This window comes from Rhincodon typus, chromosome 28 (genome assembly GCF_021869965.1).
Source record: "Rhincodon typus isolate 14 chromosome 28, sRhiTyp1.1, whole genome shotgun sequence".
NCBI lineage: Eukaryota > Metazoa > Chordata > Chondrichthyes > Orectolobiformes > Rhincodontidae > Rhincodon > Rhincodon typus.
In genome coordinates, this window is record NC_063359.1 from 26,628,707 (window position 1) to 26,643,500 (window position 14,794).

Sequence of the window (14,794 nt, forward strand, 5' to 3'; positions counted from 1 at the left end):
AACCCCCTTCCCCTCCCCCTTTTCTGATGAAGGGTCTAGGCCCGAAACATCAGCCTCTCTGCTCCTATGGTGCTGCTTGGCCTGCTGTGTTCATCCAGCCCTGCACCTTGTTGTCTCGGATTCTCCAGCATCTGCAGTTCCTACTATCTCTAAGTCGTTTTCCTGTTATTTCTAAGATTGTTACTCAGTAAACATTTGTATTTCAGATTTTCCAAAGCAAAACTGACTGCCTATGGAGAAGTAAGATCTGAGGTGAAATTTAATGCAAATGAAAAAAATGAGAATGATACTTATAGTACATGGTTAGAAAGGACCAGTGACTTGGGGTTTAGGTAGCCCAAGTCTTCAATATATAAGGCATTTGAATCTTTAAAAAGCATAAATTTTATAAATGGGGCAAAGGGATGCAAAAACAACAGAAGTCAATATGAACTTGTCATGTACTTGTTTGTACAAGTTAGAACATCGTCCAGTTTTAGGTGCCCTACTTTTGTAAGGATGTCAAGCCCACAGAGAAGGTACATCAGTCTTTCATTATGAGGAAATGCAAGAGAAACCAGGGCTCCTTTTATCCATACAAAGAAGATTAAGAGGAGGTCTGATAAATGTTAAAACTTTTGTATAGTTTTGCTAAAGTAAACAGAGAAAAACTATTGCCGCTGGTCAGGCATCAGTAACTAGATTGCTCATGACATGCTTGAATGCTGTCATGTTTCGTGTTCAGGATCATTGCCAAAGGAAAGATTAGGAGAAAAGTTCTTGTACAGAAGATTGTGAGGAAATAGCAACAAAAGTGGAAGCAGAATCTACACTGTATTTTAAAGGTGTAAATATTTGAAAAGAAAAATGTGAAAATATATGGAATCGGCAGGGGAATTGCAATGTGTACAGATCTTTCATAGAGCTGGTGTCAGATGGGCCCCTTGTCTTCAATCTGATTTTGTGTATCACTATGGCAAAGATGTTTTTTAACAGTAAAAATAAAATTATTTGCTTTATTACAGCTTGTATAACTAAATACTACCAAAAAAAACAAACATAATAGAAATTATTGAAGTGATGAAAATTGTCATCAGAAACCACCTTTTTAATAATACATGACATAAATCATCTATCTTGAAACATGGATCTAACTTTGAATTCCAATCATGCCGTTTTCTGTTTGGTTTTACAATATAGATGAATTCTGGATGATAATTAGAAAACTAAATTGTGTTCCTAAGGATTGGCTGGTTTTTTGTTTCTGAGGACTATGTGATCACAGTGAATGTGTGTACTTTTCATGTCCCATGTCAAGTGGATTAACAACTTAAAACAATTAAAACTTTCATTATTTAAAAGACAAGTTACTTGGACAGAGTTGAATGAATGGGGAGGCAGCACCTTTTGTCCCAAACATGGCTTTCATATGATAAGTGTAACAATAAATTAACTGATGTAGTTACTTTGATACATGTGTTTTAAATGTAGGCCTTTACGCACAATTATCTGTTTTCTTTTCATTTTGTTTCAATGCAATCTTCACTCATCTACCTTTATTCTTAAGGTGCTGGTTACAGTTCCACGGGTGAGCATTGACATGCTGTTAAACAGTGGAGGCACCAATACCAAGTCTGATCAAGTCCTTCTAAGGCATAGCAGAAGCTCGGAAGCAGGGATACTGCAACTGTGCCACTTAAATATTAGACTAAAATACTTACTTACTAGCTGCTTAAATATTAGACTAATTTGACCCGTTTCCAGCAGTGCAAATATTGTGAAGCTGGCTGCATGTTAAATGTAAAACTAAGTACTCACCTCAAGGCACTGAGGCAGTACCATTAACCTTGCCTGTGGAAGATCCTATGAATCGGCTGGGCAGACCGACAGACTAATACCAGTGTCTGCAAGCAGGCCAATGTCGCCAGCATTGAGGCACTGACTACCCTTGTTTGACTATAATGGGCTGAGCACATCTTCCATATGATTGACACGAGGCTCCCCAAGCAGATGCTCTACTCCCATCTCCAAAACGGCAGGTGAGCCCCACGTGGACGGAGGAAGCACTTCAGTGGTACTGTCAAGGTCTCCCTGGTGAAGTGCAGCATTCTCACAGACACCTGGGAAATCTCTGGCCCAAGACGACCCAAAGTGGAGGAGGAGCATCCGGGAAGGTGTTGAGCACCTTTGCAATCAGGACAAACTAGAATCCAAGCGAAAACAGTACAAAGAGCACCCTGCCACACCAACACCCCACCCAACGTTTCCCATAACCACCTTCTGCCCCAAGTGTAACAGCCTGCGGAAGCCACATTGGCCTGAATAGCCAACTATGATTCACCCTGAGTGGAAGAGAGTCAAACACCTCTACGAGGGACTGCCAATGAATGAATAAATAAAACCAAATCATTCTTTGAGCATGAAGTAAACTGGTTACTTTAAAAACAATTTATTTATAGAACATAAGTTAATTTTTCCCCAATTTTCTCTCTCCCTTCCGTTTCTCATTACATTTGTTACTAATTTGAGTGATCATTCTCTCTGTGAGGCCAATTAAATGAGAATTGGTAAACTGCTGGATTGTGGGTGTAGTTAGAGGCCACACACCCAAATTTCGTATACATACTTCAATCAGGGGCCCTGATAGTTGTCAACAAATGAAACCTTGGTTGAGTTTGTTCTCCATCTCCTCTGGTCAGGAGCATTTGGACAGTTTCGGTAAACTTAAGTAGTGTACCCACTGAGATAAGCTAAGCCAGAAAATGTGAGGTTTTGAATGAGATCTTTCTGATCTTTGTGGCTAACTAACATACTGGGTGAGGCTGGTAACCACTGAGGTATCAAAAAAGAGCCATAAGATAAGATTTAGGAGAAGAATTAGGCTGTTTAACCTATTGAGTCAGCTCTGCCATTTGATCATGGCTGATACGTTTCTCAAACCACTTCTCCTGCCTTCTCCCCATAACTTTTGATTTTATTACCAATCAAGAACATATCTATCTCTGCCTTAAATACACTCAATGACTTGACTTCCACAGCCTTCTGTGGCAGTGAGTTCCACAGATTCACCACTCTGGCTAAAGAAATTCCTTCTCATCGCAATTCTAAAGAATCGTCCCTTCACTCTGAGGCTGTGTTCTTGGGTCTTAGTCTCTCCTACTGATGGAAGCATCCTCTCTACATCCACTCAATCCATGCCTCTCGGTATTCTGTAAGTTTCAATAAGATCTGCCCTCTAAACTTCATAAAGTACAGACCCAGAGCCCTCAACTGCTCCTCATATGTCAAACTCTTCATCTCCAGGATCATTCTTGTAAATCTCCTCTGGATCCCCTCCAATGCCAGCATCCTTCCTTAGGTTAGGAACCCAAAGCTACTCTCAATATTCCAGTTTGAGCAGAGCCTTATACAGCCTCAGCAGTACATTTCTGCTCTTGTATTCTAGCCCACTTGAAATGAGTGCTAACATCACATTTGTGTTCCTAACCGCCAGATAAACCTGTAGGTTAACCTTTAGCGAATCCTGAACGAGGACTCTCCAGTTTCATCATGCTTTCGATTTCAGAAGACTGTTTCTAAATGGGGAAAGACTATGCTTCTATTCTTCCTACCAAAATGCATAACCTCACATTTAAGTCAGCTAACCTTCGATTCATGCCGGGACCTTGGCCGCAACACCGTTGGCTCTTATCTTATTGAGCAGCCCTTAAAATCAATGTAAGCGTTTACAGCAGGTAATAAGGAAGGCAAATGGAGTTTTGGCATTTATTACAAAGGAATAGTATGAAAGTAAAAGCTACAAATGTACAAGGCATTAGTGAGACCACATTTGGAGTATTGCCTACAGTTTTGCTCCCTTAATTTGAGGAGGGATTTAAGGAGTTGCATTGGACCCAGATTAGAGAAGATTAATTGATTCCAGAGGTGAGGGTTTGTCTTGCATAGAGTTTGAGCAGTTTAGAAGAATGAGAGGAAATCTAATTGACATATATAAGATGCTAAAGGGGATTGACAGTCGTAGAATGGATGTTTCTTGTGGAGCAATCTACAATGAGAGGTCATAGTTTAAAGATGAGGGATAGCAAATTTCATTCAGAGATGAGAAATTACTTCTCTCAAAGAGTTGTGAATCTGAGGAATTCACTATCGCAGCATGGATGCCGAGGCATTGAGTAAATCTAAGGAGGTGATGAGTTGGAGAGCTATGGTGAGAGGGCAGGAAAGTGGAATTGAGACTGAAATAAGATCAACCATGATCGTATTGAATGGTGGAATCAGCTCGACGGGCTGAACTGTCTACTCCTGTTTTGTTCTTATGTTCTTAAGAGCAGTGTTAAAGACATTCTTAATTATCTCTATTTCAAGGAAAGTATTACCATAGGGTGCTTTTGATTTATGCTTATTGTATGATACTGCCATCTTCATCTGGACACCTTCCCCATGTCTCCATTTTGTGTTGTTCCCAGGTGCTAATGTATCTCGTTTTGCGATGATATTTAGGTAGTTTTGAATGTGACAGTGGACACAGGCTGCAGACAGATATATGAAGATTAAATAAGTGGGAAACAAGGTGACAGATGGAGCATAATGTGAGCCAGTGTGAAGTTATTCAGTTTCTGGTCAGAATAGAAAAGAAATGTACAATATATTTGGAAGGATTTGGTGCATTTGTACGATAAGCACAGGGCATGCAGATATAGCAAGCGGTTAGGAAGACACATGGCATGTTGGCTTTATAATAAAGGCATTGGATTACAAGAATATGTAAGTCTTGCTACTATTGTACAAGATTTTTGTTAGGCCATACATGGAGCCTCCATATCTAAAGAAAGTTGTACTTTGGAGGTGAGACAATGAAAATTCATAGATTGGTTACCAGGATGTGAGAGTTGTCTTATGATTTAATATAAGTGACTGAGCATAGACTTAGTAGAGTATATAAGAATAAAGGTTAACCTCATAAGATTCTGAAGTGGCTTGGCAGGCTATATATACAGGTTGTTTCCCTAGCTGAGGAAACTGGGAAAAGTGGGTATGGCTTAGAATAAGGGGCCAATCATTTAGGACTGAGATGAGAAATGAGAAATTGAGGTTGTGAATCTTGAGAACCCTCTTCCCAAGAGGGTTGAAGATGCGGCCGAGATACAGATTATTGACTTTCAGGAGAGCAAGGGATATGAGCGGTGATGGGAATAGAGTCTTAGACTTAGACTTCCTACAGTGTGGAAACAGGTCCTTTGCCCAACAAGTCCACACCGATCCTCAGAGCATCCCACCCAGACCCATCCCCCTATAACCCACCTAATCTACTCATCCCTGAACACTATGGGCAATTTAGCATAGCCAATCCACCTCGCCTGCACATCTTTGGACTGTGGGAGAAAACGGAACACCCAGAGGAAACCCACCCAGACATGGGGAGAATGTGCAAACTCCACACAGACAGTCGGCCAAGAGTGGATTCAAACCCAGGCCCCTGGTGCTGTGAGGCAGCAGTGCTAACTACTGAGTCACCGTGCCACCCTAAACCGAGGCAGAAGATCAGCCATGGCCATATTGGATGATGGAGCAGACTTGGAGGGGTATGTTCCCACTTCTGCTTTTTCACAGAAAACTCAGAGATGGTGTCAAGAATGAGAGACTTCAATTATATAAAGACTCTGGAGAAATGTTTATTCGAGACAGATTTTTGGATTTTAAGGGGTTTGGAGATAGTGAGAGAATTGAAGTAGACAACCTACCGTGACCGTACTGAAAAGTGGAGCAGGCGTGAAGGGCCATATGGTCTATTCTTGCATTTATTTTATGTTCTTTTTACCTTATGCTTCACCTTTTGCCAGTGCCCACTTGTGCAGTTGATTTTGATAGTTTTTGTTTTAAGTCCTTCAAACTAATACTGTCTGAGAACAAAGTCAAACTTGAATCAATATTGAAAGACCTGTGGATGCTGGAAATCAGAAATGAAAACAAATTGCAGGAAATGTTCAGCAGGGCCGGTAGCATCTGTGGAGAGAAATCAGGGTTAACGCTTCAGATTGAGTGACTGTTTCTCAGAACACGAACTTAAATCTCTGTGCAATGAGTAAAAACTGTACAAAACGGGAGCATTTTTCTAGATCGTACAGATTTGCCTAGGGAAAATGAATGGCCAAAAGTGAAATTATTGTATTTAATTTGGAAGAACTGCCTGCCAGGCCACTTTAACTTGATTTGAGATCGCTTGGTACAATTCACTTGGACCTTGATTGCTGAGGCACAACATTTTCCTCTGTGTAGGTATATTCTGGCTAGCAAATACCTTACACAATGTTGTAACCTTTGTACCTTTTTGTGGAAATAGTAAACTTTCAGAATCGAGCTATTTCAGTTGAGACGTTTATTTGTAGGAGAAATCATGTAAATATTTTGCTGCAGTTGAACAAAACAGAGACTTCAAGTAGTACTGCCTTTAGCAGTCAAGATTTCTTCAAGGCTATGGTTAGATTTTAGGTTTGCTGCTGGTGATGCATTGGTAGAATGCTAATGTTAAGTATGCGCTTAGATTTATTTTATGTCTTGTGCACTTTTTGTATAGCATAGTTTTGTGGTGCTTTTTAAGTATTTAGTTGAAGTAATCATTTGCGCAAGTATGCTTTAAAGGTAAAATAGCCATAGTCCTACCAAACTGTAGAGCTGCTGTCTCATTAGGTGGTGATTTAGCCTGAGAGTCTCCATGCCTCGGGACAGGGGAAAGGTTGAGAAGGCAAGTCTTCATGGTAACCCCTGCTGTTGGTGGTACTCTGCATCGCAAACCATCTAAGCTAATTAAGCTAAAAGGGGAAATGACAGCCTGGTGGTATTATTGCTGGACTTTAAATCCAGAGACCCAGGTAATGTTGGGGGACCAGGTTCGAATTCCACCACAGCAGATGGTAGAATTTGAATTCGGTAAAATCTGGAATTGGGTCTAATAATAACCATGAATTCATTGTCAATTGTTGAGAGAAAATACCCATCTGGTTCACTAGCACCCTTTAGGGAGGGAAACTGTCATCCTTACCTGGACTGGCCTACATGTGACTCCAGACCCACAGCAATGTGGTTGACTCTTAGCTGCCCTTTGGGTATTTAGGGATGGCAATAAATGCTGGCCTAGCCAGCAACACCCTCATCCCGTGAATGAATAAAAATAAAAGGACCCCCTTGGATATCCGAACTGCAGCCTTTGTAAAGTGATGCCTCTCTTTTCCGAATACCTTATACAGAAAAAGAATCTTATCCTGGCTTTTAGTTGAAATTTGTCTCAACACCCTGAATGGCATAAGAAACCAGTGTTAATTGCACTGTCAATAAAATACAAGTCTGAGCCATTCCTGATTCTAAAGTAGCCAAAATTTGCATAATACTTCACTTTGTAATGCCACTGCTTAAAAAGGTGCCATATGACAAACCTAATTTGAACCATGCTGTATCTATACAATACCAAAATTATTTTGTGACGTTATAAATCTTTAGAATACATCCTCACTCAAATATCCAAAATTTTTTGGATTGGGGGAAATAAGCAGAAAAAACTAACTTCCAGCAAAAGTGGCCTTTGTTCATTTGTAAACATTAGCTTCACTTTGTTTTTAAACCGTAAACATAGAGCATTTAACAATAAGAAATTATTTTTGCTTGCAAGTTATAAAAGATGGATTTAAATGTTCTGAAAAAGATAATATTTTCAGCTTCTTCCTGGATTTTGTGTTACTTCTACATTGACGTTTGTTCATTTCTTTTAAACATATTATACGTTTTCTTCAAGCTTCATTCTCGCAGTTTGTCTGGCCTTGTGCATTCTTTTTTTGTAATGCTACACATTTCAGGGACATTTTCCTTTCTGTAATTTGTACATGCCCTACTTGGGTTGTAATCAGTAGAGCTGAGCAATTAGTTTGCATGAATCATCTAGTTTTAGGTGTGCCTTTTTAATGCCTTGAAATCACATTTCTAATTTCCATTCAGTGCAGTGTAAATGTTTGTGATTTTTTTTTCTGAAGAATTTAGTACAATGGTTTTATTTGTTCCATTCTGTGACCCTCACAGGTTTTCAAGATTGACGATAGCAGAAATGGATAACGGTGGTTATATCCAGTTTGATGTGCCTGAGTACAGCAACTGTGTCCTGAGCCAACTCAATGAACTACGCTTACAAGGAAAGTTATGTGACATTATAGTTCACATTCAGGGTCAGCCATTCAGAGCCCATAAGGCTGTCCTCGCTGCCAGCTCCCCATATTTCCGTGATCATTCAGCACTGAGCACCATGAGTGGTTTATCAATATCAGTTATTAAAAATCCAGATGTATTTGAGCAGTTACTTTCGTTTTGTTACACTGGAAGACTATCGTTGCACTTGAAAGATGTTGTTAGCTTTCTTACTGCTGCAAGCTTTCTTCAGATGCAGTGCATAATTGACAAATGTACTCAGATCCTGGAGAGCATTCACTCAAAATTCAGTATTGTGAGTATTGACTCTGTAGTTGTCAGTACTGATGATAATCAGGGAAATCGCAATGGGGTTAGAGAGAGCAATAGCCGCTTCTTGAATCCAGTTGAAATTTCTCCTCCATATTATGGTCAAGTAAGGCAGGCAACAATTGCTAATGAGCCACGCATGGAGGCCACACCAAACCGAAGTTTTCAGAATCGGACTATGGAGGAGAGACACTCTGATCCTGGAAGCAGTGGTAGTATTTCAGAGCACGAAATCCAAATTGAAGGTGATCATGAGCAAGCGGAGTTAATAGTGAGGGAGAGTAATCCAATCGGCGCTCAGATTACAGAAGTCAAAGTCAAAATGGAAAAATCCGATCGGCCAAGTTGTTCTGATAGTTCGTCAGTGGGTGATGATGGATATCATACAGAAATGGTAGATGGAGATCATGTGGACAGAATGGTGGCTGTGAATGTCAGCTCATATGGACCAGTATTGCAACAGGCTTTCTCACTATCTCAACCCGCGTCACAGTCGGCTGGCTTATCGTCAACCTATGGTTGCATCACAAATTCAAGTCCCTCTAGATCTATGCTTAGTAATTTTAGAGGTCGAGGCCGACTGAAACGAAATATACAGATACAGAATGAAGGGCAAAATGTGATTAGTCAGTCCTCTGATGGCGACAGTGGGCCAAACAGGCAAGGTTTTGAGAATAATCCCCATGACCATGACGCAAGGGAACACTGGTTTCCATACAATCAAAGGTTAATTTGTATCTACTGTGGAAAATCCTTCAACCAGAAAGGGAGTCTTGACCGACACATGCGCCTCCACATGGGAATAACTCCGTTTGTCTGCCGCTTTTGTGGAAAAAAATACACACGAAAAGACCAACTTGAATATCACATTCGCGGGCACACGGATGACAAACCATACCGCTGTGAAATCTGCGGTAAATGTTTCCCTTTCCAAGGCACTCTAAACCAACATTTGAGAAAAAACCATCCAGGCGCTGCTGAAATTAAAGGACGAGTCGAGTCACCTGACCGAACAGACACACACACAGAACAAAAAGAAGGTGATGAGCCTTCTCCTTCAGAAGAAACCAACATGGAGACTGCAGTGCAAGATGTTCTTCCATTGTCTCATATTTCTGAATGATTAGCTTAGGCATAACAAAGCCAGAGGCGCGCACAGCTTGAAATAATGCTACAATATTCGTATTTTGGGGGTTTTTTGTAGCACAGTATTCAGCATTTATATAATGTTTCTGGTTATGAAACTACTATTTTTCCCCAATCAAGTTCTATTTTTTTCTTGTATCGATTTTTCCTCAAAATTGATAATTTTGAATACTTCAGAAAAGATAGTATTTGCCTGATTTAAAGGTATAGTGTATTATATAAATACAAAAATAAAATAAATTACCATGTTCAGAAGAACAGTGAGATAATTAGTTATGGTAACAGGAAGAAATGTGCATGAGATAATACAATGATGCACCGTTATAAAGACTAAAAGTCAATATGACCAGCCAAGGCATCCATTAATGCTTCACACAGCAGTGGGAAATGCTATTCAGTCCAGTGTTTCATTTTACAAATTATTTTATCAATGAAGGTTAAAGACAATGTAGTGGTAAGAGGTTAGAAATGAGCTCAACACTTCAATGGGACAACATTGGAAGCCTGGCAGCCATCACGCTTTGCAGTTCCATTACACCAATTGTGATGAGTTTGATATTTATTTTTAACCCGCAGCTTGGTAAAATGTCATTTGATTGATCCCAGCTTGCGAGTTGACATATTATGAGCACCCTCTACTGTTCAATCCATGTGTAACATGCTTCCAAAAATATCCCAAAACTCAGCATCTGCGTTTCTTGCTGTCTCTTTCTCAGGTCAGACTTCTACCTGGCTTGGTTCAGCCTAAACTATTAAATTCTATACCGTTTACCTGGTCTCTCTCTGATCTGTGTTACACTCATACTGCTGTGTGGAATAGCTTGAATGCTTAAGGGTCATATTTACTAGTTTCAATGATAAACTGTATTTTAAAAATCATTTCATTCACTCTTGGAAGAGACCTCTCAACACATTTTTTCACTGATGTTAAAGCCCTCCAGGCTTTAGTTTATTATCAAAATTAACTGTGTCAAATGAGTGCAATCTTTAATGTACTTTAGGAATAGATTAGCACACGCCCAGCTCTGATCAGGCATGTACCCAGCATCTTCAGGGAAATGGCATTTGTTAGGTGGACAGCTATTATTTTCATTCATGGTAGGCCTGGTGAAGGGGCAGCATTGTCTCTTCTCTAGTGGTGTTTTCTGTTTTTAAAAAAAATCTGAAAATATAATAATTTACCCTAACTAATGGGGTTATTCTATTATTTTGCTCTTAAAAACTTGGCTAATGAGGAATGCTTCTTCCATCTTCAAATTTAGAGATTATTTACTCTGAAGAAATCGGATTTAATGAAATAGATGTTTACTTTGCTGAGCTACATCTCATTCAGTGAAGTAAACTGGTTTATCTGTTGGTAGTTGCACTTCCAGGTTTTATCTAAATTCAACACCACAAAACTTTTGTCAGTTCAGAAGTTTTGTAGGGAGAGAAATCAAGGCAGTATTTAAAATACTAGGTAGATGCAAGCATTGTGTCTGCCATTTAATAATGATTTTATTTATGCAAATTATAATTAGCAGAAGACTGTTAAATGTTCTATTATAGAAAGATATTCAAAACAATTCAAGTAACTTCTGTGTTCTAAGACTGAAAGTTTTTGCCACCATTCATGAGTCCCTCTTCTCTGCATGTCCTTGGTGAAAGATGTGAATAAGGCTAACTCATTTTAAAGGGTTGCTGATGGGATCATAATTTCAGAAATCTATTAAATTATGAAATTAATATTTCAAATTACCACGTTATTTCCTGTGCTAGTAGTGATCTCAGTCTAGCACTTAAATATAATTGTGTCTGCAAAAATGCTTGTACTAAATTTAATTTTAAAAATCTTTGTCTTTGGATCATTCAGACTGTATTGGGTTTGAAACACTTGGGATTCAGCTACTTCTGACCGTTTAAGAAGGTTGACGGTCAGTTCTTATGACATGAGTAGGGAAGTTTCTAGGTTTTTAAGTTAAATTCAGTTCCACATCAGAGCTGAGTTTTGGAGCAAAAATAAATCAAACCAGTATTTAAAGTAAGTAAATGTATGACTTGCAGATCCTTTATAAACAAACAATAGCAGTTCACGTGAAATCGTAGTACATCTATATTACAAAAAGGATAACCCTTCTCATCCTGCAAATCTCCCTTTCTCAAACACTTTCTGAATTAAGTGTTTTGAATACATTTACTGTATACATTATGCTAAATGAACTAGTCTAGAATTATTTGATTAAGAGTATAATTGCATATATTCCCAATGTGGTCTATAAATGAATACCTAGAGGCTTCTGACGTATGTTTTTAGAGGGAAAAATAATATTGCTAAACTTGTACCTTTTTTCAAAAGAGTCAGTACTAATTGGAACACTTGTTTAAAAAAGATTTATTTGAGAAAATTGTTTTACTTCTATCATGAAAGATCTTTATGCAAGTTTTAGTGTCTGCTCAACAAGTCCTGGAAAAATCTGCTGGTCCTGTATTCATTCTAGATTTTTGATCTGATCGCACATTCCTTATTTTAAAAAAAGATCCGAGATCCAGGAGTTCAGCTAACCATTCAATATAATTCTGCCAATTTAATCTACAAGAATACTGAATAAATGGATGAACTCATACTACATCTGTTAACCATGTTGAGCAAATAAATTGTATAAGCAGATAAAAAAGTTAAAAATGAATGGAGGAATTGTGGATTTTTTCCATCTTTAAATAGGAAAGTTTTATTGTTGGTGTGTATTTCTCTGTAGTCCATTTTACTTTGTACAAGCCAGGTAATAGAATCACCTAGGAATCATATCCACTCTAAGACCATAATATACATGCTGTGATGTTCTAGTTTAAGAAAAAGTAAGCAGTACTACTAAACTTAAACAGTTTACTTATTACCTGGTTAAAGTCCAATCCCTTTTTGGTATTCAGATGGAAGTTGTATATTGGGAAATGTATGTACTCCACTATGGTCATTTTGATTACCATCAATCCTGGATCAGTGGACACTTAACATACAGATTTTCAGGTTACTAAAGTTTGAAGAGGATACAAACTCCAAAAGGGACATGGTTGTGTATAGCCTCACCTACCTTTCTTGGGGTATTTGCCCTCAAATGGTGCTGTTAGATCAGGTTAGAATTATTTATTGAACCAGCATTAACAATTTTATATATAATATTTGGGTGTGTACTGTTTCAAATTTTTGTTTATATAAATTCTTTATATGAACCCTGTAATATAATCAATCTGAAATTCTAGTCAACTCCAAAGTATTGACGGGATGATTGAAGTTGATGTTTTCTAGAATGCATGTAATCTTTAAGGAAACCTATAGAGTTTTAATCTGTTCTAAAATCCAGCTAATACATTATAATTTAATAGAACATACTGATTTAACACTGTTTGGATGAATCAAGAGCTAAACTGGTGATGTCATTTTGTCTCTTAGATTATTCCTGGGATTTTGTTTTCTGAAGAAGCTAGCAATTGTCATAACAATTTCTAAACTAGAACTAACTGTGTTAATCATGATAAAGCACAAATTCGACCTATTAATTTTCTTTATGACTAGTATATTTCATGCATGGCTAAAATTTCATGAGCCTAACCTGATCTGCCATTTTGAATTTCTCAGACTCTGAGCTACAATGCCAAATGGGCACCCTATTGCACTTTGCCTGAACTCAGACAGAATTGCTTGTTGGACTCAGCAGCTACAGGACAAGCATTTTAAAAGATTTTATTGCAAAGCAATGATGAATTCCCAACCATCCCCTCGTTCATACTCAAAGGAAATCATAATAAGATGACATTTGAAATGTTCATTGTTAACGTGTTTTGCATTAAATAAAAATGGATGTAATGCCATCAGTAAAATTGGAGACAAGCAGGAACATATTTCATATTTGTTGCATTACGTGGGTAAATTTCAGGATCTGAGTTCAGAGACACAGGTACCAATTACATAGTATAGTGCAACATACAAATCTGGGCTGGTGGGCAGGAAGATAGTTAAATTAGCTGCCATTAAGCATTTAAAAGGTGCTTGTATGTATATAATATAAAAAAGACTTTTAACAGAGCCTATATTGGACATCTACCTAACACTTTCTTAAACACCCTGACTCAGACAATATTAGTGCAATAAACACTCAGTCACAATAGACACACAGTTTTAAATAAGCTATTTTCAAATGATATAGTGCATTTTTTTTTAATTTTGATATTTACGGTGTATAATCTGTTTAGGACCATTTGAGTCATAAGCAACCAAAAATGTATTCCACTGTTTTATTAAGCAGTATATCTCAAGAAGCTTTTTTTGATTGTTCCGTGAAGCAATTACAGAAGTTAGAACAGAGCTTTTTGAGAGAGAGTAATAAAGCTATCTATAAGGGAAATGATTTGACATCATCAGAGCAGATTTCATTTTGCAAGCAGAACGGTTAATTTTCTTCTAAGCTCTGTCGATGTGATCTTAAAGAACTACAAAATGGCTGCTAGATTGTCACTGTCACTATCTAGGGAGGACATTAATGTGCTGTTCACTTATTAAAACTCTGGAGATTTTCTTTAGCAGGCCATAATCCATGAATGAGTGAAATAATGAAGCTATGTAAAGCTGATGCTCTGACAGTTGATAACTAGCCATTATGGATGTATTTTCTAGCATGAATGCAATCAATATTTATTCAAAAGTATATGTTTTTCTCTTATCCTATTAGCTGTGTCTGTGATCAATTAATATTTCATTGCTGCTTAATTATTGTTTTGATAATCCTTTTTCTGTGTTTCCATTTTGTTGCTTGTAAACAGCTTTTGTATTGTTTGAAGAGTAATAAATGGAAAGTTTCTGTTTTTGTAAATAAATCTTTTGCTGTTATAGAACCCCAACCGTTTGGTTTCCACTTAGCTTACAGTGTGATAAAGTGAATGATTATGGGAAATGAGCATTGTCATCACTCGTTTTGTTCAAGGTCACTTTTTCCCCCAAACTATAACCAGGACTCGGGTCACTAAACCTTAAAAGCATCGTGAAGAAGCAACTGTCGGCTGTGACGGCAATGTGCAGTTGTCTGTAAGCTCGTGCAGCCTGTAAGTTTAAGAGAGTTGAAAAACAAAGTGTGAAAATGTATCTTTTTTTTAAGAAATGACTGGAAGACAGAATGTGGGATGCATATGGACTGGTTGA

At 38.0% G+C, this 14,794-nt stretch overlaps 1 protein-coding gene across 4 annotated transcripts in view; it reads left to right on the forward strand.

Annotated features, from left to right (window-relative positions):
- zbtb34 (zinc finger and BTB domain containing 34) overlaps positions 1 to 14,490 on the forward strand; it is a 34,021-nt gene extending 19,531 nt beyond the window's left edge. For all 4 annotated transcript variants that reach the window (XM_048613430.1, XM_020535562.2, XM_020535570.2 and 1 more), the window contains exon 2: positions 8,047 to 14,490. In XM_048613430.1, coding sequence (XP_048469387.1) covers positions 8,047 to 9,601 — 1,555 coding nt within the window. In that variant the 3' untranslated portion in view covers positions 9,602 to 14,490. The remainder of the gene's footprint in view (positions 1 to 8,046) is intronic.
- The last annotated feature ends 304 nt before the right edge of the window (positions 14,491 to 14,794 follow it).